A 27,283-nucleotide genomic window follows, 5' to 3' on the forward strand; every position below is an offset into this window, starting at 1 on the left:
TGGGGAGCTGAGAAACAGCCATCTCTGAGCTGGGCTCCAGAGAAAACAGGACATCATGACCCTGAGTGACTTTCACAACAGAATTTAAAAGGATAGTGGCTCTGTTAAGTCTTAAGAGATCTCTGTGTGGATGTTTTGGAGAGACCTCAGTCATAAATAAGCCGGGTGATGTTATCTACCAGCCAAACCATGAGCTCTGAGCTCGTGCTGCAGAGCATCCCAGCGAGCAGAGGGCTGTGTAAGAGGCTGTCTCACCTGGCTGATTGTAAAACAAGCCCACAATGGTGGCACACAACCAAGGAGCCCATCCAGACCACCCCTGCTCCCACGACAGCCCAGACAGCACTCAACGAGGGCGGGGAAATGCTTGATTAAAGAGTTTGGTTGAACTGTCAGCAATAAAATGCAGAGGCAGAGAGCTATTTCCCATATTGGCGTAATTACATCCTGCTTGCTCCGTTTTAGGAGCCGTTGAAAATAACCCTTTGCACCTGGTTACTTAAGGAGGCAAGTTAGACCAGAGAAAAACAGCCACCAGAAATCAGGAAAGCAATGTGAAGAGTCAGTGAAACAAACAACAAAAAAAAATTGTTTAGTCTTTCTTCGGAGGAAAAAGGAGTAAATTCAACAGAGGCTTTGACATCCCATGATATGGAAGGGCTGGATTGGGTCTGTGCAGACACATCTGCTCTAAAATCTGCTGTTTATATTAATACTAACATTTTACTCACAGGGACAACAAGGTGATGACGGGAAGGTGGAAGGCCCACAGGGACCACCTGGAGACAGAGTAAGATGTTAAATCCCTTCTCTAATCAATCCTGGAGTGATTTTGGGGGTGGATTAATTGGGTTGGTGCCTTACTTGTAGAACATGCACAAGCCACTGAGATATTGCAGATGACAGCTTGTTTACATCCACCTCAAGTCTTTGCTGTGCTCTTGTAGGGCCCCGTTGGTGACAGAGGTGACCGAGGGGAGCCTGGAGACACTGGTTATCCTGTGAGTCTTATTCCAAATGCATGATTCAAAAATGTTTGCCGTGGGGAAGTGCTCCCAGCCCACACCAGCCCACAGAACTGCAGGCCCAGTTCATAACCTGCTGTTGTCCCTGGTCAGCTGCTGCACACGCTGTGATCCAGACAAGGAACAATTCAGTTGTCTTTACCTAAAGCAATAAAAACATTGCTGAAGGCAAGGCCAGCACCTCACCCTGCCCTGCACCTGCTGAGTGAGGCTAAAAGAGTGAGCAGGACCATTTGAGCACAGCTCTCTGTGATTGTCAAGGAGACGTCCTAGACAAGATGTGTGCACGACAGTCCATGTCAGTGCTGGACAAATTTCAATATTGATGGGTCCATTGCTGTAGATTCTTCCATGGAAAGATCTGTGAACTTTAAGATTTGGAGACTTCCAAAATCTTTGCAAGATTTCTCTCAAAAGCAAAACCAGGGCTATGAGATATCCTGCTGTGCTCCTTATTCCCTCTTTGCAGGACATGTTCAGCTGATTGGGGCTGATCTGCAAGGCTCCATGAATTGTTACCTCCATTCAAAATCACCTGGTCAGAGTGACTCATTTTAGTAATTTACAGAAGGTTTTGAATTCATCAGAGTAGCAGTGCTGCTGCCTTATTTTCTAGGACAGCTGTCTCCAACTGTTCACTTCCATTAGTGCTGTGTGTATTTTGGGATGCATTAGAACACCTTCTTTGCTGCTTAGCTGGTGATGAGCAGTTCCTCTTTCCAAAGCATATCCACAGGATTTGGGCGCTCCCCACAACTTCACCATTTCTGTATCAGCAGTATGCAGACACATGTGTGTTCTTCTGCTCCTTAAATCATGCTACATTTATTTTTCTTTCTCATTGCCACAGAAGAACAAAGGCATGTTCCCTCTCTGTTTTTTATTTAAGGGTCAGGAAGGGCTTGATGGAGAAAGAGGAAAACCTGGGCAGCAAGGCTTACCGGTAAGAGATGCTGCTTTACTGTGAGGTACCCAATGCCCCAGGCACAGGAAAAACAGGGAGGTGGGAAGGGCTGCAGTAGGAGTGTGTGGTGAGCTGTGAAATGTGGCCATTTCCATCAGCCAGGCCTATGGAATGGGCATTTTGAGCCACACTTGAGACTAATAAATGGGTGACAAAACAAGGAGCACTCCCCGTGCCTGTTTCCAAAACCATCCTTACTGAATGGTCCATGAGGGATGAGATGACAATGGGAGATGACAGTGACAGTGGAAGGGTCTTCTTGAAAATGATCCATTTGATGTGCTGCTGGTCCAGTGTGAGGTGAAACCATGTTATTCCACTTGCAAGTTGTTTCCTCTCAAACTACTGAAGGATTTTGTGAAAGACTAAATTAAATCCAAACTCAAGGGAAGGACTTTTTATTCCCTTGTTATATACAGTAGCATCTGATCTTTATATGTGACTATTGCAACTGTGAGTGCAGCAGCACATTAAATGTAGTTTGTATTGGGAAATAAAGTTGAATCAATTCCCACTCTTTGTAAGGATGCTGGAAAGAACAACAGATTCTATTTTGGGTTTTAAATGGTAGTGCTCTGTTATATGGCCCAGAAATGAGTAGAGCTGCTGCATTCCCCAGTGAATGCAGTTTATTTGGGGGTTGGTAGACCCTCAAATGATTCAGATGGAAGCAGGAACTTTGGATTGTCTTTAATAAAGGTCCATTAGAAACATGGCTCAAAAACAAGCTGAAAAAGGAGAGCTCTGCAGGGAGTCCTTCCTTACCATTTATTTGATGTTAGCCCAGAAATTGCCACACAAATACCAAAAAACCCAACCTGGCTGGCCAGGAGAAAAGACTGAGATGGGTGTGATGGGGAAGAGAGCAGCGAAATACCCTCTCTGCTTTACTCCACAGGCAGTTTTCCAACACCTGACCCCCAGGTGAAACCAAGGCAAGGGCTGCAGTGCTCAGGAGGGAGGTGGCACCAGCAGTCACGGTGTAACTTGCTCGTTGTGCAGTTTCTGCACACAGGCTCCTTCCTGCCCACCTCCCAGCACTGCTCTCCAGGCACCATCTGGAATGTGGTGAATGATTTCCACAAATGCAGGCACCACCCAAGCGAGGGGCAGAGTTGCTTCTTCTCCAGCTGACACCCTGTTAAATGCTCTCTGGAGACAGCTCCGTGCTCCTTTTTCCCCAGGGGCCTGTCTGAGTGCAGGCAGTTTCCCTGAATTGGTTCCATACAGTCAGCGTTCTTAGGGCACAAAAAATGCTGTTCTTTGTACTTCGTGCAAGATACTGCCAGAAGAGAATTTTAAGCAGATTTTTCTTGTTTATGTTTTGTAGGGAGATCCTGGATCACCAGGCAAGCCAGGAGCAAAGGGATCCAAAGGTGATGTGGTAGGTTTCAGCAGGGTGGATTTACAGTGTCCCAAGTTTAAAGAAAATCTCTGGTTAAGAGGACTCTCATGGTTTTGCCCAGCATGTGGGATTTTTGCCCTATGGTCTATGCCTTGAAAGGCCTGGAGATCCTTGTGGGAGGGCTGTAAACATTTGGGTGTCCAAGCCCAGTGGTTTGTTGGCTTTGTGGAGCTGGAGAAGATCAAGATCAATTGCAGCTCCAGCACGATGGGTGACTCTTGGGCAGGTCTTTGGTCCCTGCCATGGGTTGTGTCTCTTTCCCGTGCCCTGTTTGTGCTGTCTCCAGCCACAGCTGCTCCTCCATCCCCAAGGAGGACTGAGCCAGGCAGGAGTCTCTCCCTTTCACTTGAACCATAAACTTTTCTGGCTTGAAACTTTCTGGGTTTGGAGTCCATTTATCCATGGAGCTGTTTCTTGGAACAATCCCTCTAACTTCTTGTCCTTATTGAGCAAGAAAACCCAGGACTCATGGGTCCTTCAGGGTTCATTGAGGCACCTCACACCTACTCCTACCTCCACATCGGGCTGTTATGACAGCTTGCTAATTATTCTCACAGACCAGGGACTTTATTTACTAAAACATAAGTATGTGACCTCAATACTCAGCAAATTCCTGCTCTCCCATGGCAGATGTCAGGGTTTTTAATCTGACCCTGCTGGGGGTAATGCCAGAAGATAGTTTTAGGTCTTCTTGGCAAGAAGTGTACCAGGTGATAAGACAAATAAATTCTGCCAATGGATGGACAATCTGGAACTGCCTTTGGGTCTAATGAATAGCAGGGGAAGCACCCCCAGGAGTACTTCTTTTGTGTAGCTGGCCAGCCTGGTCCTCTGCAGATGGAGAAATAATGCACAGAAAATGAGTTCTTCAATTTAAAAGTGCTTTAGTACATGACCTCGTTAAGAGAGCCCTAGTGAAGGTGATGAGGCTGAGTTTTCCATTCATTCTGCACAAATTAATCCTTTTTACAGCTAATAAACCTCAGGAGTATTTATTTTCTGCCTTTTTTCACAAAGCAGCATTGCAAATTTCAGACAGAAGACACCCTTTTTAATTTCCATTAGCTTTCTAAAACAGAATTACTTCTCAGAGAGAAGCCCCCCTGAACCCCCTCAGAGGACTCTCTTGGTCCTGGCTTTGCTGTCCATGAACTGGTGGAGGACTCAGGTTTTTAGCATCTTGTTCTAATGTTTGCCAGTGTACCAAACCCTCCCTCGAGTTCATCCTGCTTTCTTTGTCCTCATCTGCTCTGTGTTAGGAAAAATGCAGGTCCTTGCCTTCTAGCTATTTATTCCTGCCCTAGAACTCTCAAGACATACGAAGAATCACTTGTAATAAAACCAAATAGCAGTTCATTCCCAAGCACTGGAGCAACTGACTTTATAAATGTCCCTTTTATAAAACTCTTTCCAGTAATTATCCAAAAGCACACCCTGAAGTCACAGTCCCAAGTGGAGCTGTGCTAGAACTGCTGCAGTTTTAGATGTCTCTCTTTTTTTTACTTGCAGGGTCAAAAAGGAAAGCAAGGAGCACAGGGCAGTGCGGGGAGCAGGGGCTCACCGGTAGGTGAAAATTCAGTATTCTGCCCCAGGAAATGCTGTCTGGGAGCTCCTTCTCTAATACCTTTGTCGTTTTAGGGCATCCTTGGGCTACCAGGCCCTCGAGGAGTGGTGGGAAGGCAGGGGCAAGAGGGTGCCCCTGGAGTGGACGGAGTGCCTGGGAAGGACGGCGTGCCTGGGATGCTGGTAAGCTTCAACTGCAGCCTTGTGGCATGGACAGCAAACACAGCCTTGGAGCTGCAAAACTGGAGGGCAGCACAGGACAAATTATGTGATCCAGCTATGGATATTCCAGTTTACATGTACCCAGGGCAGAACTTGACATATCACTTGCACACAGAGGCAGCAGGGGCCTTTGCATGAGCAGATCTGTGAATAAAGTGGGGTTTGTAGCCTGGCAGACACTCACATGCACACAACTCTGTCCACCCCTGCAAACCTGTCCCCCTCTTGCTGAGGGCAGAATCCCACCACTCCCCTGTCCCTCCAGAAGGGGAAAGGGTTTATTTCATAACCTCTTGTGTGTTTCTTTCCTAGGGAGAGCAGGGAGACGATGGGGAAGAAGGCGTGACCGGGATGTCAGGCAAGAGAGGGAACCCCGGCGTGCCAGGACTCCCAGGGGCCCAGGGACCACCAGGATTCAAGGTGAGTTTCTGACTCCCTAAGATGCTGCTGTGAGTGATCCAGTCTGTGAGCCTGATGCCTCTGAGCTTGAGCTCTCCAAGGTCTAATACAATCTCAGCTCCTGCTGCCATCTTTCACTTAGCTAGAGGCTCTGTAGATCTTTCTTCACATCCATCCATCCATCCATCCCTTCATCCATTCTCCTGATGTACACAGCAGCTGAATGTCCCAGAGACCCTTCCTCCCTTACCAAAGCAGCTCAGGAGCCTGCAGACACACATATTCACACTACAAACACTTGAGTCTTTTATCATGAGAAACCTGGCTAGAAAAAACACGCAGAAGTTGCAGAGGAGCTGCTACAGCCAGGTGTAGGATGTCCAGAATGCACAACTCCATGGGAGATTCAGGTGTTCTACTGCTCTGCAAGACCTGAGCTGCTGGAGGGAAATTTGTGCTGCTTGGTTTTTAGCATATTTACTGGTTAGAACGACTGGAGCCAGTATGGGCTTGGACATCACTCTGGGTGGAAGCAGGGACAAGCTGCTTTTGTGACCTTGGGGTTTCTTCCTGGTTCTTGCCCTGATCCAGGCTCACCACAGGATCTAAACTGGACCCACAGCAATTCAGTCGTTTGTAGAAAGACTCTGTAAATAGGAAGATTCTGTAAATAGGAAGACTCCAGCTGGGTTTGGAGAAGCTCTGGGATCTGATTTAAATTAGGGCTCCATAGCACATAGCCCTTGATCTGTCACTTGCTGCCCTCCAGCTGCCTTGGGAAGAACAACAGGAGGTGACTGAGACTCCGTGTCCTTGTCACGCACTCACACCCTGCCTCCAGGGGGATTTTTTGCCCCTTTTCCGGCTGTTCCACCATCCTAGGCTCTCCCTGCCTTTGCTCCTCTCTCCCAGCCTGCCCCAGCCTGAGTAGCTGGAGCTTCTGCTGCTCCTGGCACTGGCAAGGAGGAGAGGTGGGGAGCAAAGTTGGTGCTGGGGGCAGAAGGCCCTCTCTGGATTGAAGTTGTAGGGTTAAAACAGGGAAAATGTTGGATTTGCAGCCTCTGGATTGAAGTCCTGCTCTTGGCATGCCTTCAGCATTTTCCATGAATTAATCATCAATTGCCAACCTGCTGGGGGAAGAGATTATGGGAAACTGCAGGGCAGACAGAGAACATAGGAGTGCAAAGAGAAGATGTTTCTGCCCTTTCTCTCCCTACCCCCATGCAGGTGGGACAGCTCTGCTGAGGCTCCTGCTCTGGGGGCAGCCAGGAGGGAACACAGCCATGCCCACCTTGGTCTCACCCTGGCATCCTGAACAACCTGCCCTGGCAGGCCTGGGCATGCCCTGATCCCAACATTCCTTATCCCAACGAGCCATCTTTGCCAGCCTTCCATCTATGGCTATTGCAGCTGGTGCTGTTACCTTTAGCTCCCCTCCTTTGGAATTACCTGAATTCTCTTCTTTTCAGGGTGAAAGAGGATTGCCTGGACAGACTGGCCAAGCAGGGAAGCGAGGATCAGCGGGAGGAACGGGCCTTCCAGGGAGCCCTGGTGACCCAGGAGCCAAAGGACAGCGGGTTAGTGGTGGTGGAGCTGTGCAGAGCTGACTCCAGGCTTCTCCTGCAGGAGAGGGTGCGGATCCAGGCTGGGACAGCAGGGTGATCCCGGGGAGGGGCTGCACAGGGGAGCCCACATCCAGCTTCAGCATGATTCAGGGAGAGGGATTAGGACTGATACGAAACAAGGCACAGAATGAACCCAAACTACCTCGACTAAAATGCACTTGTATGGCTATTTTATTGCTAACAGTTTTCCAGCAGGAAGGCAGTGACCAACACCACCATGTATCATTTTGTCATTGGTCATAGATCAACCCCACAGATTATTTTGTCTCTGTGACACAAGTGACACATTCCTTTGCCCCATATTGTCACTGCCTGATTTGCTGCAGGACCAGTGACCGTGTCCCTCTGGCTGAGATGACTCCATGACTTTTAAACCCTTCTGACTTTCCATGTGCTTTTGCCTGAAATTCCTCTAGAAAGAAGGCTTGGTTGATTCCCCAAATGCAGGAAAGATCTTAGTCCCCTGTTTGTAGCAATTTTCCTTTCCAGGACCCAGAAATGGGCAGTTAAATCAATTTGAATCCTTGGAAAGTTTCTTGCACTCCCCTAAGTCCAACCAAGCCCTTTCTTGCCAAGCAGTTTCTCACTCTTTTTCAAGGCAGAACTTCCTAACAGTGAGGTTTCTAGGCTGATTCATGGCTGCAACAGCTGTGCAATAAAGGGGGTGGAAGCCCCATCACTTGGGTTATTCACAATTAAGTGAACAAACCATTGTATTACACCCCAAAAAGCACAGTCAGGATGGGTGAGACAGTCCTGCCAAAAGGCCAAAGAAGCCTTATCTGTCTCTGATGTTCCTAACACTGAAGAAGAATCATCTGGTGAAGGTTTCTGACCCCTTTCTTTTTTTAAAACGTTGAATCATCTTGAATTTTGACATCTGAGAAGCCCAAAAATATCAAAGGATGACCATCTCCAACATGGTGAAAGGAGGATGTTTACATAAGGACATGCTACCCAGGGTGGGTTTTTTATTCTCAGAGTACATGCTATGTGCTGATTCAAGCTCGATGGTCTTTCAACTATTTTATTATTATTATTCTTACAAAATTGAGGGGAAATCCCCGCAGAGTTGAATAGGAAAAGAATTAGGGATATGCATGGTTTTCCTGGGCTTGAGTGGGAGGTTATGTTGTAGGAGCATGCACTTTTTTAACAGCTTGAATGAGCATGGTTTAAAATCACAGTTTAAATTAGTAGGTCAGTCCAGTTTGTATTATAAATAAAAGAGGAACTTGTTTTAAAGAACTTCAAGGCTGTCATTTTGCAGCATGAAATTCCAAGATCAATCTCCGAGTAGATGCTCTGCATCCTGCTTCTGCTGGGCCAAGCCAGAGAAGCATCTGCTAGGAATAGTGTAGGTTTGCCTCCCATTTTGGGGGCAAAAAGGTGGCACTGGTGAGATCTAAGGGATCAGGTGAGTTGCTTCTAGCCTGATGTTTGTGTAGCTCCTCCTCCAGGCTTTTTTTCATTCCTCTTTCTCATCAGTCCTGCTCAGACTGAGGGATACTCACAGATTTCTCTGTCTCTGGAGCTGCTGGACTCTTGGTGCATCTCTGAGTGACATCTGCAGCCATGAGTGTGAATTTACTGTTGTCCTTTGTTCTTGTGTTTGTCTTGGCTGTCCCGTGCAGGGAGACTTCGGTGAGGCAGGATTCCCAGGGATTGCAGGACTGTTTGGGCCAAAGGTAAGAGGCTGCTGGTGGCCAGTTGGTTTTCTGCTCTCACTTGACTGGGGACAGGTAATGCCACACTTGTTGCACTGCTAGCAGCTCTGCAGAAACTGTGGAAATTGAAGTTTGAGCCCAACTTTCTTTCATTTATGAATCTTCATTTGTTAAGTGAGTGTGTGCTTACATGTGCTTTGTTGGAGGAAAAGGGCTGTCCTAGAGGTTCTGTGGCTGTTTTCCCCCTTTCTGACATTTGTATTTCCAGCATCAACCACCAGCCAGCACCTGAGACACCGATGTGCATCCCTAACTCTGAGAGCCCTGACTTGAAATTCAGACTCATTTTATCACCATATAATTTCCCTGGCGAAGAGGAAATTGTTTGTTTTCTGTCAAAAGTAAAAGCCTTGCAAAACAGGAGTGAGAAAAGAATTTACAACAAATTGGGTCTTCCCTGTCCCACAGACAAGAGGCAGCACCCCTGTCCTTAGAGCAGAGCTCTAAGCAAGGGCACAAACACAGGGTTTGGTTATTTAGTGGACCTCACATCTCATTTTTTGCTCACAGGGCCCCCCAGGAGACCTTGGGTTCAAAGGCATCCAGGGACCACGAGGGCCGCCAGGTCTCATGGTGAGTGGTTTCCAGTTTGTGGGTTTGGGAGGATTTTCTCCCTTCCCTCCTGTCTCTGTGAGGCTCCAGGGGCTGTGAGGAGCCCGGTGCTCGAGGCCATGGCTCCACCTCTGAGCCCCACAGCTGTAGGTGACCACACCTGCACGGGGCTTGGAGACAGCCACGCAGCACAGAGCACTCCAGCCACACTGAAATCCTTCTTTTTGTGGAGTTTCTGAGGTTTAACAAGGCTCATGACAACCACACTGCGAGGACTTGTCTCTTTGGAAATGTTTTTTTATTCCAGATACAGCAAATACCACCACCAAGAAAAAAAAAAGCAGTAAAGATTCAGAGTCTTCACTGAGTCTGCCCTGGTGAAAATGACTGTCAGGTTCCACGTGGTGGCTCACAAGTCTTTTCTTTCCTAGGGAAAAGAAGGAATTATTGGTCCTCTGGGCATTCAGGGTCCCACTGGAAGCCCTGTAAGTACCCACACTTCTTTCCTGCCTGTGTTTTTCCAGAAGAGTTTAAGTGCATGACATCCAAAATGTTTGAGGCCAGCACAAGTAACCCCCAAATCCTGGTGTAAGCAGGAAAACAAAATGGGTTTTAAGATCAGCAGCTTCAGAAAGGCTCAGTCTCTGGCTGCACAGACAATTTCTGGGAGATTATTAGCTGAGAAGTGGGGAGCAGCAATACAGAAGTGCAAGGTTTTCAACAGACTGGAAGACAAGAATGTTATTGCAGATTTTTGAAAGCCAGATTTTCCAAAGAACTTGGCCTGGGGCAGGGAGATACACATTTAAATAAACTTTTTTTAAAATGCATTAAACTGGGAACCACTTGATTTTGGGAAGTGTTGAAAATCCCTGCCTGCCCTAAAATGCCAAAGGCCCTGAGCACAGATGAAAGATCAGGTCAGTGCTTTGTGAAAGCACAAGCCTGGCACCAATCAGAGCTTGGTCCAGAGGCTGCAGAGATAAAAACCAGTAAAATGAACTCAGACATTGCCAAAACAGCCAACAATGGCATTTTTTTGCTCTGGGATGGGGAGGCCAATATGACAACCTGAGCTGGTGAGTTAGAGATGAGTCCTTGCAAGGAGCTCCTGGGGGCAGGAGCCAGCAGGGCAGCTTGTGCTTGGTCAGTGACAGCCACCTCCTGTGCCTTGCAGGGCCCCAAGGGAGACAAAGGCAGCCGTGGGGAGATGGTAAGTGCTGCTCCCACCCTGGGGGCCCCAAGAGTGACCCTGAACAATCAGAGTCACTCTGGGCTCTGCTGTGACCTCAGGGTGCACCGGGCTCCCACGAGGGCAAGACACTGCTTACAGATGTGTACACACATCCACACCACTGCTGGCAAAATTTCCATTTCCTGAACCCAGCAGCACTCCACCACGTTGTCCACAGCTGTGGTACCTGCAGGCAGCACCCAGCCCTGCCCTGGGGAACAGCACATGGGTGTACAGGGAGATTTGGGGTCAGTAATGAGCATTTTCTGACAGCTTCTGCACTTTTTTTTTTCCCTGCAGGGTCTTCAAGGTCCGAGGGTAAGTACCTGACATCCCTTTTTCTGACTGATATCTTGTATTTAAATAAAACAGTTGTTTTTAGCACGTGTAAAGCTGCAGGGTGGGTAATTGCACACCTGGAATGGGATGAGTGCCTGGGAACATGGCATTAGTGACAAGTGAGGAGCTGAAAGGGCTGGAAACAAGGGATGCAGCAGGGATAGACCAGGTGTAGGCAGATGTACCCAGAGCAGGGACAAAATGGGGCCACCCCCTGTCTTTTGAAAGTTCTGAGGGACAGGCTGCTGTGAGATGCCAAAACTCCAGCTGGGAACAGATTCCTGCTGGTAAAAACCATGAGAAATGGAAATAAAACCTGGAGCTATTTCACTAACTGATGCCACTCTGTCTTTAGGGTCCTCCAGGCCCACGAGGACACCCTGGCCCTCCGGTACGTATCTGTGGGACGAGTTCATGATTGCAACAAGCTGAAATGATTGCCACGACACTCTCCAGAGGGACTGTTCCCTCACTGGAAATTATGGCTTAGCCCCATTCCTCATATGCAAAACCACGTGTGTGAATGGACCAGTGTTTCTTGTGCTTTGGCCCAAACCATCCCCAAGAGTTTTACAGAGACAGCATTGTTGCCTCTCTCACTTCTCTGCACTGAGGGGCTCCACGGGAGCGGGGATTTCACAGGCCATGCCTGAATATCTGTGCCCCAGTGACTGACCAGCTCCCTGGCTGATGCCTCTTTTTCCCTCTGATTTCCAGGGACCACCAGGAGTTCCAGCCTCATTTGTAAGTTGCCATTCTCTGTGTGTTTGTAATGATGCTCTCACGTCCTGCAGAGCCGAGGTGCTGCTGGGACCATTGAGACACACACCCAGGCCCAGCTGGAGATGCTCTGTCAGCAGAGCAGTGCTTGAGCTGCAGCCTTAGATTGAGAAGTGTTTTCATGCATCAGGGCATGCTCAACTTCTAACAGTCTCAGTTTCCATCTTTTCCACACCCACCAGCAGCAAGATGGCTTTGGGGCAGCTTTCCAGACCCTGATCGACTCCAACACCGCGCTCAAGAGAGAGGTACAAGGGCATTTTTTAACTCCCTGGTCTTTGTTTGAGCTGGAGACTGGGAATGGTCCCATCAGTGCTTTCTGTGTGCAGAAGGTTTATACAAAGCCCTGATTTGTCACTGTTCTAGTGGAATATTTGGAATTTATGCAGGCAAAGGTCCCGTTCTGTTGTGTCACTGATTTGTGAAGCTGCAGACCTCCTGACTTTGCCATTGTGACTTTGCCAGCATTTCAGTAATGTCCTCTTTGGGACAATACAAGGCCTGTGGCTCACTGGCCCCAAGCCAGCACAGCCTGTCTTTGACCACTGATTTTTCTCAAAATGAAACTAGAAACCCTTGTGGTCACAGCCCTCGGTGCCCCCACGGCACCCCTGACTTGTCTTTTTTCTCTCCAGGGTTACCAACACCCAGACCTTCTCATGCTGGACCATGGAGGGGAGATCTTTAAGACTCTACACTACCTCAGCAACCTCATTCAGAGCATCAAAAGACCCCTGGGAACCAAGGAGAACCCTGCACGCATCTGCCGGGACCTCATGAACTGTGAACAGAAGATGACCGATGGTAGGGAGCCCCAAACCTGCATCCTCCTCCACAGGGCTGTTTCACGTGGTCTCCTTCCCTGGGACCAGTCACCAAGACACCAAAACTGTCCTTCTGTCATTCTCAGAAAAGGAGGAGTGTCCTTGTTAACCCCCAAATCCTGCATTTCCTCAGGTACCTACTGGATTGACCCCAACCTTGGCTGCTCTTCAGACACCATACAGGTCATCTGTAACTTCACCAACGGTGGCCAGACGTGTCTCAGCCCTGTCACTGTCTCCAAGGTAGGCACAGCCCAGCCCCACAGCAGCATTCCCCACACTGCCACTGCCAAATATTTACACAGCTTGTAAATTTACACAGCTTGTGTTGTCCCAGGACACTGGGCAGTGACCACAAGGACACAGCACACAGGTTGGGGGAGCATTACTGCAACTCTAACACTCAGAACTGCTCTCAGGAGTTTAAAAAATACACCCAAGGCTCAAGACAAAGTCCTGTGTTCCAGTGATGTTTAATGAACCCATAGCCTTAATGTGACCAGTAATTTCACAAACATGCTGCTCCCAAATCCTTTATTGACTTGACTTGTGTTTGGGTCACTCTTGCATTTTGTTTTCTGCCACCTGGAGAAGTGAGGTCAGCCTAAATACACAAGTTTCCAGTGAAGTTATTGCTATGGGATTTTTGTTGAGGAAGTACCTGTACTAAAAATACAAATAGCAATACCTGGGCTCGTTTGCAGATGGACTGGAACCTGCTTTGCAAGTGTATTGAGTTTGAAGTTTACATTCTTTTCCTCCTACTTAAGGACCTTCCAGTTTGTTCTGCAAAGCAAAGGACCTGCTGTGCCCCCACAAAAACTTTACAAAATGACTTGGCACCTGGTCCTCATGCCCGTATTGACATCAGACCCAGCTCTGGACACGGGTGCAGAATGAGGCAGAGGACAGGGACCCCCTTTGCTCCCCCACCCTGCACTAACCCTGCTCCCCTCAGCCCCTCTGCAGGGCGCCCTGTGACCTCTCTGTCACCTTACAGCTGGATTTTGACATCGGGCGAGTCCAGATGAACTTCCTGCGGCTGCTGAGCTCGGAGGTGGTGCAGCACATCACCATCCACTGCCTGAACACCTCCGTGTGGCGGGAGGGCTCCTCCGAGAGCCCCTCGCAGAACGCCGTGCGCTTCAGGGCCTGGAACGGGCAGGTGTTTGAGGCCAGCGGGCAGCTCAGGCCAGAAGTGGCAGCTGATGACTGCAAGGTATGTTGCTGTGAAAGAGAGAAATGCCAGAGCCACTCTGGGGCTCCAGAACACCTCTGCTGTTCATCCTACAAGGGAGAAGGGTCAGGTTTACCACTAGTTTTCCAGTTCAGGATGCTATACAGCTCCTGTGAAGCAGATGGCCTTCAAATAGAAAGCAAAAGGTGAATTTCTGAAGTTGTTATGGATAGCAGCAGTTAAATGACAGAAGGGGGAATGGCTCCCCTTGGATAGTGACCCTGGCTCTTGTCTGGTGCCACGCAGAGTCAGGAGACACAGGGCTGCATCCAGGCTCACAGCACCAGGGGCTTCTCTTGGTGGTACCACTCAAGCTCAGTTTTCACCAGCCTGATAAAGTGTTCCCCAAAATGCTCTCTAAACCCACCCCAGCCATGCTCAGCCCCAGGGACAGCCCCTGGTCTCACAGAGGGATTTTCAGGCTTACACCTCACAGAACACCCCTGGCTCACCAGCTTTCTCTCTGTCCCCTCCCACGCAGATCAAGGACGGGCGCTGGCACCGGACCCACTTTTCCTTCCGGACACAGGACCCTCAGCAGCTGCCAATTGTCAGCATCCACAACCTGCCCCCCTCCGAGCCAGGACAGCAATATCACCTCGAGGTTGGCCCTGTCTGCTTCCTCTGACCAAGCTACGGGACCCCCTGAGGCTCCAACCCCGCGCTGGCCTGTCCCTACAGGGGCTCTCCCCCTCCCTGCAGCAGGGACAGCGGGCTGTGTCCTCTGGGCCAGCTCTTGCTCCAGCCTTTGGCTCGAGGTCTCCAGGAACCCACGATCTACTGAACTCAGCCAGTTGTTGAAAGGAGGAGGAACAAGGACAAGGTGGGGGAAGCGGGCATCAGTCAGGATGTGAGCAGTGAAAAGGGATCAGGGGACTGGGTGTTGTGGTTCCACACACAAAGCTTTTTCCACGACCAAAGAAAACATTGAGAGAAACCTCAAGCGACTTGCAGCGCGTGGGTTTTTTTGTTCTTTCCCCCACCCCCATCCACCCACCCACCCATTTTTGTCTGGTTCCTGAGTTACCAAATGTTCTTTCCATTGGGAAAAAAAAAGTGATTAAAAAAATAGAGCTTCCCTCTCAGAGCTTGTTGCCTTCTGGACAGCCACGTGCTGCATCAGGTCTCCCAGGCGGAGCTGCAAGTTGAATCTGGCTGCTCTGTGCACAGGAAGCATTTTGATGTGCAATATTAGAAGAAACAAAATATATATATTATATTATTTAAAGCAAAAAGAAAAAGGAAAAAAAAAAGAAAAAAAAAAGCCAAGTTCCTCCTTCCACGAGTTTAACCAACACTCCCTCTCAAGGTGTGGTGTTGGAGTAGGGGAGAGTCACGAAGCAAAGAAGGGGGAATGGAAAGAGGAGAGGGGAAGAGATTGGTGCTAAAATAGAGAGAGGGAATGGGCTCATCTGATTTGTTTCTACCTCTCACTGTGAAATCTCTGGTGCTCTTAAAAAAGTGTGTTATTTTATATATATGACTTTATTTAAGGTTGTGAAGGTGCTACAATGTCTTGCCACAGACCCAAAAAACCAGCCCCATAGAATCATCTCTCTGGGAAGAGAGGAGATGATGTTCTACAGTTAAATCAGAGAAACAGCCACCTTAAAAGGGATCCTTAGAAGTGGCCATGGGTGTCAACAACACAACTCACAGCACAGCCAACATCACTTACAGGATAATTTACAATCAAATTTGCTTTTTTTGGTTTTTTTTGTTCATCAGCACTTCACTGCTTTGGGAGGGGAGTGAGGGACACAGCTCATCTAGAAGTGTTGAGCCTCAGAGAGCTCTTATGGAGTTGGTTGAGTTGGGCTGTACTGAGCTGCCCACACGACTCCCTGGACTAAGCTCACGTTTAAACCCAGCTCTGCAACTCTTCCCTCGGCCCCTCTGTTGAGACTGACATGATGGTACCTTGTTTCAGAACCCAGCCGAGCTTGCAAGGGTTTTGTTCTGTTAAGTTTTGTAGAAATTTAGTCTCTGTATGTAAATTTGGAGGATTTTTTTTAAAGAGGATAATTATGGTAATCTTTAATTCTATATAAGGAATAATATTGATGTAATCAGAGCTGTACTGTATCAGAAACTCTTCAGTGCCTGTTTGGAGTTTTCATGTCTCATATGGACTATGGATTTTATTTTTTTGAGGGGAAAAAAAATTATCTGTGAGTCTCTCTTTGTGTATTTTTTTTTCTTGTCACTACTGCCTGCTGGTTGGTTCCCAATCACCATCAGAAAAGGTTAACAGGATCTGTCCCTAATACCTCGCCCTCCACACAGCCCCTGCCAGAAATACCTCATCCCCAGGCCAAAATCACCACCACCCATCACTCACTGCCTCCCTGCAACCCCCCATACTCCAGATCTCTCCATTTCTCATCCCATGCCATTGGTTTTGTGTTTTCTCAAGGCTGCAGTTATCATTTGTTCTCCTTAAAACATTTTTTTTCTCTCCTTTTCTTTTTCCTTTTTTTTTTTTTTTAACTTTAAATAAATATTTAAAACAGAGGCAATGGAACAGGACTGGAATGGTTTGTTTTGTTTTTTTTCCTTCATAAGAAACTATGTGGGCAAGAGGTGCAGAAACACCCCATTTCCCAGGGGTTCCCCCAAGTGATCTGAGACAAACCCACACCCCAAACCTTCCTATGATGCCAAATGCACAAGATTGGGATCCCCTTGGCTGCCAAGTGCTCTCCCTCATCCCTGTGCCCATCCTGCCACGGTGCTGGGGAGCAAGGTGGGGGGAAGAAGAGAAGGGAGAAGGGAAGGGAAAAGGGAGAGAAAAGACAAAAGAGAAAAAAAAGACAAAAGAGGAAAAAAAAGGAAAAAAAAGGAAAAAAAGGAAAAAAAGGAAAAAAAGGAAAAAAAGGAAAAAAAGGAAAAAAAGGAAAAAAAGGAAAAAAAGGAAAAAAAGGAAAAAAAGGAAAAAAAGGAAAAAAAGGAAAAAAAGGAAAAAAAGGAAAAAAAGGAAAAAAAGGAAAAAAAGGAAAAAAAGGAAAAAAAGGAAAAAAAGGAAAAAAAGGAAAAAAAGGAAAAAAAGGAAAAAAAGGAAAAAAAGGAAAAAAAGGAAAAAAAGGAAAAAAAGGAAAAAAAGGAAAAAAAGGAAAAAAAGGAAAAAAAGGAAAAAAAGGAAAAAAAGGAAAAAAAGGAAAAAAAGGAAAAAAAGGAAAAAAAGGAAAAAAAGGAAAAAAAGGAAAAAAAGGAAAAAAAGGAAAAAAAAAGAAAAAAAAAGAAAAAAGAAAAAAAAGTAGGGTGAAATTGGGGAGGGAGGAAAGGAGGACGGGGGAAAACTAAGGGAGAGAAAAGGGGAAAGACGAGGCCAACAGCAGGAGGCAAAGCAGGGGAGGGAGGGCAAAAAAAGAGGGCGGCAAATGGAAAGAAGGAAGCAAAAGGGGAAAAATCCTGTTTTTTGGGACGAAAAGCAGAGGAGCTGGCCCGGGCGGTGCCGGTTTTGGGCAGGGCCGAGCCGGGCCCGCTCCGCACCACAGCCCGGCCGTGTCCCCTCAGCCACCGCTCCTGCAGCGGCTGCTGAGCGCAGGCTGAAAGCAAACGTCTTTAATTCATTAATTAATTAATTAACACCACACTTAATTACGAAGCCAACATTAGAGGAGCTGAACGGTGCTGTTAAAACAGGGAGGTGCTGCATTTAAAGAAGCTGTAATTTATAGGGTTTTTTTTAAAAAGGTCTGAGCCCAGTGCAGTGATGAGTTCCCGGCCTCACAGCCAGGATCCCCCAGCCCATGGAACCCGCCTGGCATCTGCCCTCCCAAGAGCACAGGAGAGCCCTTGTGCAAGCCCCAAGGGGAAAGAAACCAGGTGAGAGTGGAGCAAAGCTCTCAGAGCTGCCAGCCAGCCATCCCCGTGAGGGTTTCTTTGTCCTGGGGAGGAATGTCATGTCCTGCTGCCCTCAGTGTCCCCAGGGTCTCCAAACACACCTGAAGCTGCCGAGCACTTTGCCAGGCACCCACAAAATTAATTGCAGTCTCTGATAACAAAGGCCTGCACTGGGGAAGAATTAGGTTGGGGGGAAGGGGGGTGTTTCCTCCTTTCATGCTGGAGAAATCCAAGATTTTGCAAGCTGAATTTCCCCCACCTGCTGTTGCCTCACGCCTGAGCAAACAGCCCAGCAGCGGAACAGGGACATTGGTGCCGGGGATGTCCAGCATTGCTGGCAGCCCTATATAAGGGACAGAGCTGAGCAACAGCCTGGCAGAGCTGGAGCATCCTCCTGGACGGCCAGGAGATGTTGGCCACCCTCACCCTCCTCCTGGGGCTGCCCCTGGCCCTGGCCACCGAGCCCCCAAGCTGTGCCCCGCTCGTCGCGGTCACCTTCGACAGCACCACCATCCCCCAGGTAAGCCCTGCCCTCAGCCAAGCACCCAGCCTCTCCTTTCCTGCCAGCCCTTGTGGATACAGGAGGAGGTCATGGGAGAACCATTAGCAGCTCAGTGTTTACCTCACTGCCTGTCCATGCTTGTTTTCCTAAAAAAGATCCTGAGTGCTGCACAGGGAAGGGGTGAAGCCTTGCGGCTCTGCACCCATAATCTCATGACCAGGCACTTTTGGGGGTTCCTGCTTCCATCTCCTTGCCAACCAGGCTGGGCAGCACCATCCCAATGCCTCACCACTCTATTTTAAGTCCTTCAAGTGGTGGTGGCTCAGGTCACGAGTCTCCATCCGCAAACCCTTCACTGCATAAACAGAATTTAATCCCTCGGGAGCTTTTAATGGGAGGAAAGCAATGACAGCCTGGCCAGGAGCAGGAGAAACACTATTGCAGAAAGAACTGGCCAGCCTGGGAGCTGGAGCAGTGCCTTAGCAGAAAGAGGACAAAAGCCAGCGACCCTCAGCAGCCTGGATGCTGCCCAGGGCAGTCACTCACTCTGCTCCTGGCTGTGGGACACAGACACAGCCTTTGCTTTACTCACGGGGTGACTGGGGGTGAGCCTGGCACAGCCCCTCCAACCTCCCCCACTCTGCTCCCCTCTGCAGCTCCTGGGACAGTGGTTCTTCATCGCTGGTGCCTCCAGGTATCCCCCTCACCTGGCAGAGCTGAGAGCAGTGACATTTGAGGCTTTTTCCTTCTCTCCCGGCAGCCACGAGAACGAGCTCAACATCAGCGAAATCATAAGAATGTAAGGACAGGGGTTCATGGCCTGATCTGGCTCCCCCACCCCCAGGGGCATTTCCACCCTCTGGTGTCATCCTCTGGGCTGAGACACCCTGCAAATTCAGGGCTGGAGAGCAGCTATGCCACATTTATTTAAGCTCTGCAGTCCTGCTCACGTTCCAAATCCCTCAGGTTTGGTTGGGGCAAGCTTGGGGGTGTTTGCTCCCTCTGACCTCTCTGCCCCACAGGAATGAGACCTGTGTGGTGAGGAACTCCAGCAGGACCCAGGTCTTTCAGCACAACTCCACCCTGGTGCACGGTAAATCTCCACTGGGATGGGGAGGGGGACACAGCCACCAGCCCTTGAACCCTCCTGCTTCTGCCCCCCAGTATGTGAGCCTTTTACACCTAAAAGTGTGTCTGGAGGTGGGATTAAAAATTTTCTTCCACCACACAGCACACCTATGGCAGCACTGTGGGAGCAGGGTGGTCCCCACTGGGATGAGTCACAAGGATGAAAGGTGATGAGCCTGAGCATGGGTGGATCCTCACCAGTGGGGAAATCTCACTGTCTCATACCTTCCAGTTGGTGATAACGGGGTGGTTTCCATGGCCAGACTGATCCAAAGTGACAAAGACCTGCTGATCCTGAACCACATCAACATTGACTCCCCAAATCTGACTCTCTCAGGTGAGCAGGTGCTTCCCCAGGGACAAATCAAGGGGCATGGACATCTCCAGTCCTCAGAAGCAGGGCAAAAAGCCCCTTTTCCCCTGCTGCAGAGAGGGGAAAGATGGGGACGGGCAGTGAGCTCCCCATCTGCACTACAGGGATCACCCAGGAGCAAAGCAACCCTAAAACTCCATTTCCTTCCCTCCCTTTTCCATTTCCCTGGCAGCACGGACACCCAATGTGAGCAAGGAGCACATGGAGGAGTTCAAAGCCCAGCTGCAGTGCCTGGGCTTCACTGAGGAGGAAGTGTTCTACACTTCCACAGAGGTACAAACCCCACCCTGGGGTGGATGAGCCCCAGGCCAGGCTCTGTTCCCAGCTGGGATGGGGCTCTGGGGGGAATGTGAGTTTAGTCCCCCAGAACAGCTTCCCTGCTCCCCCTCGAGCCTCCCACCCCAGCCATTCCTGCTGGTTCTGGGGTGAGGGAGCCCCCAGAGCTGATCTCCTCTCTCCCCCAGCATGCCTGTCCCCTGCCTGGGGGTGAAGACAATGCAGATCCTCAGCTGGGGTAACCCCCATGGACTGGGCCAGCTGCTCCATCCTCATCCTCCTCCAGGCTCAGCACAGCCTCAGAACATCTTATCTTATCCATGTTTTGGTTTTTCCTCCTGCACTAAACACCCAGTTCCACTGTTCTCAACTGGGCCCAAAATAAACTCCTGCGTTTCACCCACTGGCTGCTCCTGCTCCCTCTTCTCTGGGACACCCTCCTGCCTGCCCTGCCCATGGTGCTGCATCTCCAAACCCACCCAGAGGTGTGAAATGCCCCAGACAAAACCCAGCCAAGGTCAAACGTGGCAGTGGGCACAGAGGCACATCCTCATGCCACCTCTGTGGTGGCAGGGGACCCTCCCAGCCTCAGGACATTGAGACACGAGCACCCACCCCTCAGGGTGACACACAAATCTGCCACCCCCCTCGAGTGTCCCCCACCACAACACTGCCAGCACCTCAACATTCCCACCCTCAATTTTCAAGCCAAATCCCACAAGGCTCCATCTACTCCACAGGCTTGCGCAGGGGTCACTGCAGGGCAGGGTGACAAGAGGTGACACTGCACCTTCCCCAAGTGTCTGTGAGGAGGGGAAAGGGGAGAGGATGGGAAAAACCCAGAGCCAGAGCAAAGCATTCAGGGAGGCTCTGCAGCCAGAGAGGAAAAGGCACCCAAAATGCCAGGGAGACAAGACCTGCCTGTCTGACAACACAGCAGGACAGGGGGGTCAGGGAGCTGCACAGGGGATGTGCCCAACAGGACAGGGGTGACCTCTGAGGCCCACAGGCACCACTTTTAATGCCAGTTTTGGCAAGGACAGCAAAAGCACCTTCTCTTCAAAGCCCCCTTGGGCTTTGCCTGAGATTGGGGAGGGGGTTCTGCATCCAAACCAGCACCGGGAGGGCTGCACATCTCAACAGCACAGCAAGAGGCAGCTACAGCACCTGCTCACAGGGAAAAAACGGGCAGATTTAGGACAGACTGCAGTTTTCAATGCACTAACTGCATCACCAGCAGCGGCCACATCCGAGGCCGGGGCAAGTGCCAAGCCCGTGGCTCATCCCCGGGCATCGCCCCCGGAAGGTTGCGACACAGGTACAGATCCGGCAGCGCTGGGCACATCCTGTCCCCTCCCAGCAGAGCTGCGGGAGGCAGCAGCGTGTGTCCGTCCGTCTGTCTGTCCGTGCAGGACTGCGCTCGCTCGGCCATGGGCACGGCCGCGCTCCTGGCCGTGCTCGGGCTGGCCGCGCTGCTGCCCGCGGACGCGGAGCCCTGCGCAGCGCAGCGCCCGGACAGCGCCACGGCCGCCGAGGTAGGAGACTGTCGCCCTGGATTTTTAAGATTTTCTAAGCCTTCTGATGTTTACGTTCTCGTCACGAACTTTCTCACACACTTTCTGTAAATACTTATTGTTTTGCATTCTTTTATGGAGGAGGAGAAATTTGATGCAGTGTTGGTTGGTCCAGTGTCATTGGAGAGGTGGCACTATCACCCTCCAATCCACTGTCACTTTTGGAAATCTATAAATGTTGGAGTCAGAAAATAAATTGCCCCTTTTTACCTCGAGAACAGCAGCGTGTTCGCGTCGTGGTTTCTCGTGTCTTAGGTGACAGGAGACAGCGGCTCGGGCTGCCCACGGCGCTGTCAGCTTCAGGGGGCTCCGCTGAGCCTCGCTGTGCCTTGGGAGAGGGCAGAACCCACCGTGACCCTCTGCTCCCCCGGCACATCCGCCGAGGTGCTGTCAGTGAAACACCTGCGGCAAACGGGAAACGTTTGCTGTGCAAATCACCTGGAATTACCCCGTTTTCTCAGGTTCCCAGCAGTGACCTCGAAACCAGGCGGCTGGGCATTTCTGGGTGCAAATCCCCCGTGACAAAGCCGGGCTGTCCCGTCCCTGCCACACCACAGCCGGTGCCAGCACCCTTCCCAACCCTCACACCCAGCTATTTTTTTCCCCCCCACTTCATCTGCAGACATTTCACCTTGTCGCTGCCAACGCAAGAGCCCTAGCAGAACATCAGCGAACTAGCAGCACTATCAGTTTTGCCGCGGGGAGGGTGGAAATCTCAGGGTTTCTCCGGCAGACCCAGCAGCTGTCACCACCTGTCCTGTGTCCCCACAGCTGCCGGGGACGTGGCTGTACGTGGCAGGCGCTGCCCAGTTCCCCCAGCACCGCGTGGAGATGCTGCTCATCGACCACGCCTTGCTGCGCCTGGAGCCGGGTGCCAGCGGGCAGGAGCTGCTCGTCAGCCACTTCGTGGCCGTGTAAGATCCTGTCCGTGTGCCCTCAGCCCAGCCCCTCCCCGCTACAGCCCTAAAACCTTCCAGCACAAGATGCGAGCGCGGTTCCAGATTGGTTTCTCCAAAAGGAGTCTCTCCTGCCTGCTCTGTGCACCCTCTCCCCCATCCCCTTTACTGAGTCATTTAGTTCAACTGACCGCAGGCTCAGACAAGTTTTGTAGGGCACGGAGGTCTCACAGGCACCAAGCCCTGCAGACAAGGAGAAAACCTCTCCAGGAGAGGAGAACTTTCCAGAGTCCCTGTGCCATGGCTGCTGACTCTGCCGGGCACCAAAAGCTGTTTCCCCCACAGGGTCAGAATTTCAGGGGATGAATTTTTCTGTGCGGTACTTTGAGGTTTCAGCTATTTCAGGGTGGAAAACGCCTGACCACCAAGGGGTGGGGGAGCAATGGCAAGGCTGACCACGAGCTGCCGCTGGAGGTCAGGCAGAGAAAGGCACGAGGGAAACGCCTTGATTTTAACAGCGAGAGAAATTAACCCTGAGGAGGAGCTGGCAGGTGCAGGGCTGGGGCTTTGCTGGTTGGCATCATCCCCTTTCCCTCTCTCGCCAGGGGGGACCAGTGTTTTACCAACAACCTGACCTACCTGGAAGTCACTGCCGGTAACGCCACGCTGGTGAAGCACGGTGAGCGGCACGCATGGGGTTAACACCCAGCCCACGGTTTCACGTGGATTGAGACACACAAAGGGCCCATGTCCCTGTTTTACATTCTCTGATGCATTTCATTCCACAGTCTCTGGCTGTTTGAAGCCTCGGTGGGCTCCAAAGAGCTCCCCAATCCCGGGGGCACCCAGGTTATTCCTGCTCCTGGGCACCCCAGGGGTCACAGCCCCACCAAACCCACAGAGCAATGCTGTGCCGGGAGCCAGCCTGCTCCCAGCCCTGCAGGAGAACACCGTCCGTCTGTGAAGGCATTTCACAGCCCCTCGGGGGAAGGAGGGAACACTCGGGGCAGGTTGCCGTGAATTGATGAAGCCTCTCGCTCTGAGTTCTTCCTCCTTGCTGAGGAAGCGGGTGAGCCAGTCTGGGGTGGGAATTGCAGCCCCTGGGACACCGTTTGCACTGACCCCTCTTACCCTGAGTCCCAGCACATTCCAACAGCAGCACAGGAGCTGGGGGACTTTGGCTCTTTCACACCCCAGCCCCATTTTAAAGAAATACAATTTACACAAACCAAGAGCCAATAAAGTCACCCTGTTTCAGGACATTTTTCCTCACTTGCTACTGAAGGTTGAATCCCAGGGACTACTGACATTGCCACACCTGGGCTGGAGTTCATTGCTGCTGCAGCACTGCAAATCTGAGTTATTGTGTCTGTTCTCTCCAAGCCAAGACCCAGCAGACCGAGGGGATGCTGATGAACATGAGCTCTGAAAACCTTTTACTCATCCAGTACCAAATGCAGAGGGAAAGGACGTATTTGGGGCAGTATCTGTATGGTATGAAACTCCATCCTAAAGCAATTTAAAGCTATCACAGCACACACACAAAACCATACAGCAGCTTAGTTTCACCAACAGTCAGTGACTTTCCTGAGACCAACACTCCAGGGGTCATGGGATTTGCAAACCCCATTAAACCCCACATCTCTTGGCAGAGCAGGAAAAGCAAGCTAAAGACCAAACCCACTTACAGCATAAATATTCAAAGAACAGGAAGCAAATACAATTCAGCACCAATGTCACTGTAAAATCTCAACATTTTCAAGCCAACCATGATGTTTTCAGTACTTACCTTCCAGGCAGAGCACATGGCTTTGCAGTGCTAAAGCTGGTCAGATTTAACCACAAACCCACAAAGCAGCAGTTTTGACCCTGATACGGCTCCCCATCCTCTTGCCAGGCTGCAAAGCAGTTGCTTAAGAGATTTTGAAGACACATACAGAAAACAGCCTCCATACTCTCCACCTTGGTCCCTCCTGACACCTCAGGAGTATCAAACCACCCTGCAAGCCCTTTAAGCATAGAGCACCTGAGTGGTTTGGGAGAGATTAAATGTGGTTAAAAGTTAAAAATTAGGTTAAAAGTGATACCCAGGGTTGGTTCTGTTCAGGTGTGTTCACTGTGGGGTGAGAGATGGGGTGAGAGACCACATCCACAGCAAGCTCTGGTGGGGAAGGGGGGCAGCAAGGACAGGGACACAGAGGGCTGTGCTGGGGCCACCAGTCCATATCTAACACCTGACAAATCCTTCTGCAGCCAGGAACCTGAGCATAAGCACAGCAGACCGGGAGGAATTCCAGCAGCACGCCGAGTGCCTGGGGCTGAGGGCAGAGCAGATCGTGTACGCGCCGTGGAAAACGGTACCGAGCACCCTGGGCCACCAAAGCCAGCACAGCCCCTCCAGGCAGGGCTGCAAGACCCAGGCTGCACCTCCAGCTGCCAGACTGGGCTCTTGGGAACACAGCTGCAAGGTGTTGGGAATTATTTAGAGGGTTAAATAATCACAGGCTTGCTTCAAGCGAGGTTTAAAATAGCACCCCTAAAGCAAATGCCTGCACCTGAGCATCTCCACTGGGAGCCCTGGTAACAGCCTGCTGACCCCTGCCAGGGGGAACTAGGCAAGGGATTTTTGCCCTGCAGTTACTGATTTTGCCTTAAAACCCCTGGTTCTGCTCCCTAGCAAGGACCAGCTCTACCAGAAGCTGCAGAAAGAGCAGGAAGCCCCAGGGATTTTTTCCTTCAGGTTTTCCACCAAAACATTAACCAGGTGCAGTGCTCACCTCTGCCACCTGATTTAAGACATTTTATCCTGCAAGTGGCCCAGACCCTGAGTCAGCTTGACAGGGGCTCCTGTTTGCAAAGTGAAAGTGAAAAACATCTTACCTTTGCTGCTCTGTCCTGGTCACCTGCTCATCCACATCAGCAGGCTCTGAGTTGTCAGAGGTGCCCAAAACCCCACTCCAAGCCACCAGGCTGCATCCAACATTGTCCCCAACACTTCTCCAGCCTCAAGAGGCTGCTTTTAAAACTGCCCCAACAGGTTGAGGGGAATGGAGGACAGAGACAGAGGGTGAAACCCTGGCAATGGGGCTGCACCTGGGGCAGGTCTTCTCTCCAACTTAGCAAATGAGGAGCACCTGGGAGGCAGAGCCCAGCTCCTCTACATTAACTGCATGCAGCTGTGGACTGGGGGAGTTGCACTCTCTGGGTCACATTTAAATTTGGACAAAATGAGGGGAATTAGTCAGGACTGTCTGTGCCTACAAGTTCTGGTACAATTGGGGTTGGAGTTACTGGCCAAAGTAACCCACTGCACCTGAGGAGTAAAAAACCAACTAAACAAACACAGAAAACATTTTGGGGCCCTTTGTCATCAGGAAGGAGGTGGATGTGAGTAGACTCACAAAGCCCCCTGCCAGATGCAGCCACTAACAGAACTCAACCTGAGTGCCTGACCAGCACAAGCTTTTTACTTATTTCCCCCAAAGTCTGAGTCCTCCCTTTCCTTCAGAGCGCACATAGCTCATCTTTGCCCCAGAAACTTTTTCCAGCACAGGCATGGAAAATGGCAGCAGCAGGAGCTGAGTGCCTGGGCAAGCATTGCCTGAGCCAGCACAGGGAAGCCCTCTTAGACATAACCAGCTAAAAAGAGAGAGGAAAATCTTCTTTCTTGAGTATATTCTCTGTTGCTGGCACCTTGGCAGATTCCCTTACCCTGTTTTTGTTGTTTTGACAGGAGGTGTGCCGAGTGAAAGCAGCTGAAGGCAGCAACAGCCCCCACGCAGAGCCCGTGGCTGCGGGCACAGCATCCCCTGCTCCAGGCACTCCCTGGCCTGGCAGCGCCGGGAACTGACCCCACACAGGCAATAAACGTTTGCTTCAAATTAGAGACAATTTGGTGCCAAATTGCTTGAGAGCAGAGGGTTCTGAAGAGTTGACAAGTGGGGTTTGCAAAAAGAGGACGAACACCCAATTCACCTTGTGTGTCATCCAGCTAGGAGTTGGGAGAGTCAGCCTGGACAGTGAGGTTGGAAAAGTGCTGTGGCAAAAAGCAGCGCTGAAATGCAGCAGTAAGAGAGACCAGCCAGGAGAGGGCAATCATTAACTATTTTAAATAAGCAAACCAAACATTTCAGGAGTAACTGGAATATAGAGAGGGCTGAAACTTAGCTGGAACTGTACAGCCTGAGGAAAAGGGGGCTTAGCTAAAAGGGACCACCCAGTTCTCCTGACAACAGCTTGACTCCCAGGTAGCCCAGGTGGGACAGATGTTCCTGCCCAAATCCTCTGGACCAGGCAAGTGCTCCCTGATAATGTCCATCCACAGCTTGGTTTGCACACCGTGTGTGACACTGACAAATTACCCTCCTGCCAGGGGGAATGGGTGCTAACCCAAACCAGCCTGGATTTTTAGTTTTCAGGGAAAACATCACAATTTCTAACTTCTCAGCAAGCTCAACACCCTGGAGATGAGAAGTGGCAAGGATGACATTGCTCTCCATGCCTCCAGTACACCCCTGCACTCATCAGGCCCCTCATACACCCTTATTCCACCCCAAAGGGGGCTCAGCACCATCAGTGCCATTGTAAAAGTGGGTGAGTGTAACAAGAGACTGCTGCTGCTGCATGTCTGGAGAGTAATTCAGTCTCAGCTCATAATTAAGCACTGAAAATATCTCTCTTCCTTAAAAAGGAAGAAAATGAGAGAAGCCAGAGGGAAGGCTGCAGCAAGCTCTGTGACTCCCTCTGGAGCTCAGGGTGCTCTGTCTCTGTCCAGCTGCCCCTACCAGGCAGA

The 27,283-nt window shown here is 50.4% G+C and overlaps 3 protein-coding genes across 4 annotated transcripts in view; all 3 read left to right on the plus strand.

Moving 5' to 3' along the window:
* COL27A1 (collagen type XXVII alpha 1 chain) overlaps positions 1 to 16,366 on the plus strand; it is a 141,769-nt gene extending 125,403 nt beyond the window's left edge. Inside the window, exons 42-61 of the mRNA XM_041475181.1 lie at positions 734 to 790; positions 948 to 1,001; positions 1,915 to 1,968; positions 3,320 to 3,373; positions 4,904 to 4,957; positions 5,033 to 5,140; positions 5,492 to 5,599; positions 7,048 to 7,155; positions 8,838 to 8,891; positions 9,441 to 9,503; positions 9,914 to 9,967; positions 10,660 to 10,695; positions 11,017 to 11,034; positions 11,411 to 11,446; positions 11,773 to 11,799; positions 12,018 to 12,083; positions 12,471 to 12,639; positions 12,793 to 12,902; positions 13,660 to 13,878; positions 14,378 to 16,366. Of these exons, the coding sequence (XP_041331115.1) occupies positions 734 to 790; positions 948 to 1,001; positions 1,915 to 1,968; positions 3,320 to 3,373; positions 4,904 to 4,957; positions 5,033 to 5,140; positions 5,492 to 5,599; positions 7,048 to 7,155; positions 8,838 to 8,891; positions 9,441 to 9,503; positions 9,914 to 9,967; positions 10,660 to 10,695; positions 11,017 to 11,034; positions 11,411 to 11,446; positions 11,773 to 11,799; positions 12,018 to 12,083; positions 12,471 to 12,639; positions 12,793 to 12,902; positions 13,660 to 13,878; positions 14,378 to 14,524 (1,596 nt within the window). The 3' untranslated portion in view covers positions 14,525 to 16,366. The remainder of the gene's footprint in view (positions 1 to 733; positions 791 to 947; positions 1,002 to 1,914; positions 1,969 to 3,319; positions 3,374 to 4,903; positions 4,958 to 5,032; positions 5,141 to 5,491; positions 5,600 to 7,047; positions 7,156 to 8,837; positions 8,892 to 9,440; positions 9,504 to 9,913; positions 9,968 to 10,659; positions 10,696 to 11,016; positions 11,035 to 11,410; positions 11,447 to 11,772; positions 11,800 to 12,017; positions 12,084 to 12,470; positions 12,640 to 12,792; positions 12,903 to 13,659; positions 13,879 to 14,377) is intronic.
* A 1,648-nt stretch (positions 16,367 to 18,014) lies between these two features.
* LOC121357617 (alpha-1-acid glycoprotein 1-like) lies at positions 18,015 to 20,415 on the plus strand. Its single transcript, XM_041475108.1, has 6 exons — positions 18,015 to 18,262; positions 18,901 to 19,043; positions 19,267 to 19,337; positions 19,605 to 19,709; positions 19,918 to 20,018; positions 20,210 to 20,415. Exons 1-6 carry the CDS (start codon positions 18,152 to 18,154, stop codon positions 20,261 to 20,263), a joined length of 585 nt encoding a protein of 194 aa, XP_041331042.1. The 5' UTR covers positions 18,015 to 18,151; the 3' UTR covers positions 20,264 to 20,415.
* Positions 20,416 to 21,354: 939 nt separating this feature from the next.
* Positions 21,355 to 26,367, plus strand: LOC121357618 (alpha-1-acid glycoprotein-like). 2 transcript variants are annotated; one of them, XM_041475110.1, is made up of 6 exons: positions 21,355 to 21,556; positions 22,367 to 22,509; positions 23,097 to 23,170; positions 23,875 to 23,985; positions 24,745 to 24,829; positions 26,225 to 26,367. In XM_041475110.1, the coding sequence occupies exons 1-6, from the start codon at positions 21,452 to 21,454 to the stop codon at positions 26,238 to 26,240; spliced, it is 534 nt and encodes a 177-aa protein (XP_041331044.1). In that variant the 5' UTR covers positions 21,355 to 21,451; the 3' UTR covers positions 26,241 to 26,367. The 2 variants fall into 2 exon arrangements, with proteins under 2 accessions (XP_041331044.1, XP_041331043.1); XM_041475109.1 differs by having other exon boundaries at positions 21,356 to 21,556; positions 24,745 to 24,848.
* The last annotated feature ends 916 nt before the right edge of the window (positions 26,368 to 27,283 follow it).

Source organism: Pyrgilauda ruficollis, unplaced genomic scaffold, assembly GCF_017590135.1.
Source record: "Pyrgilauda ruficollis isolate IOZ18807 unplaced genomic scaffold, ASM1759013v1 scaffold34, whole genome shotgun sequence".
In the NCBI taxonomy this organism is placed as follows: domain Eukaryota; kingdom Metazoa; phylum Chordata; class Aves; order Passeriformes; family Passeridae; genus Pyrgilauda; species Pyrgilauda ruficollis.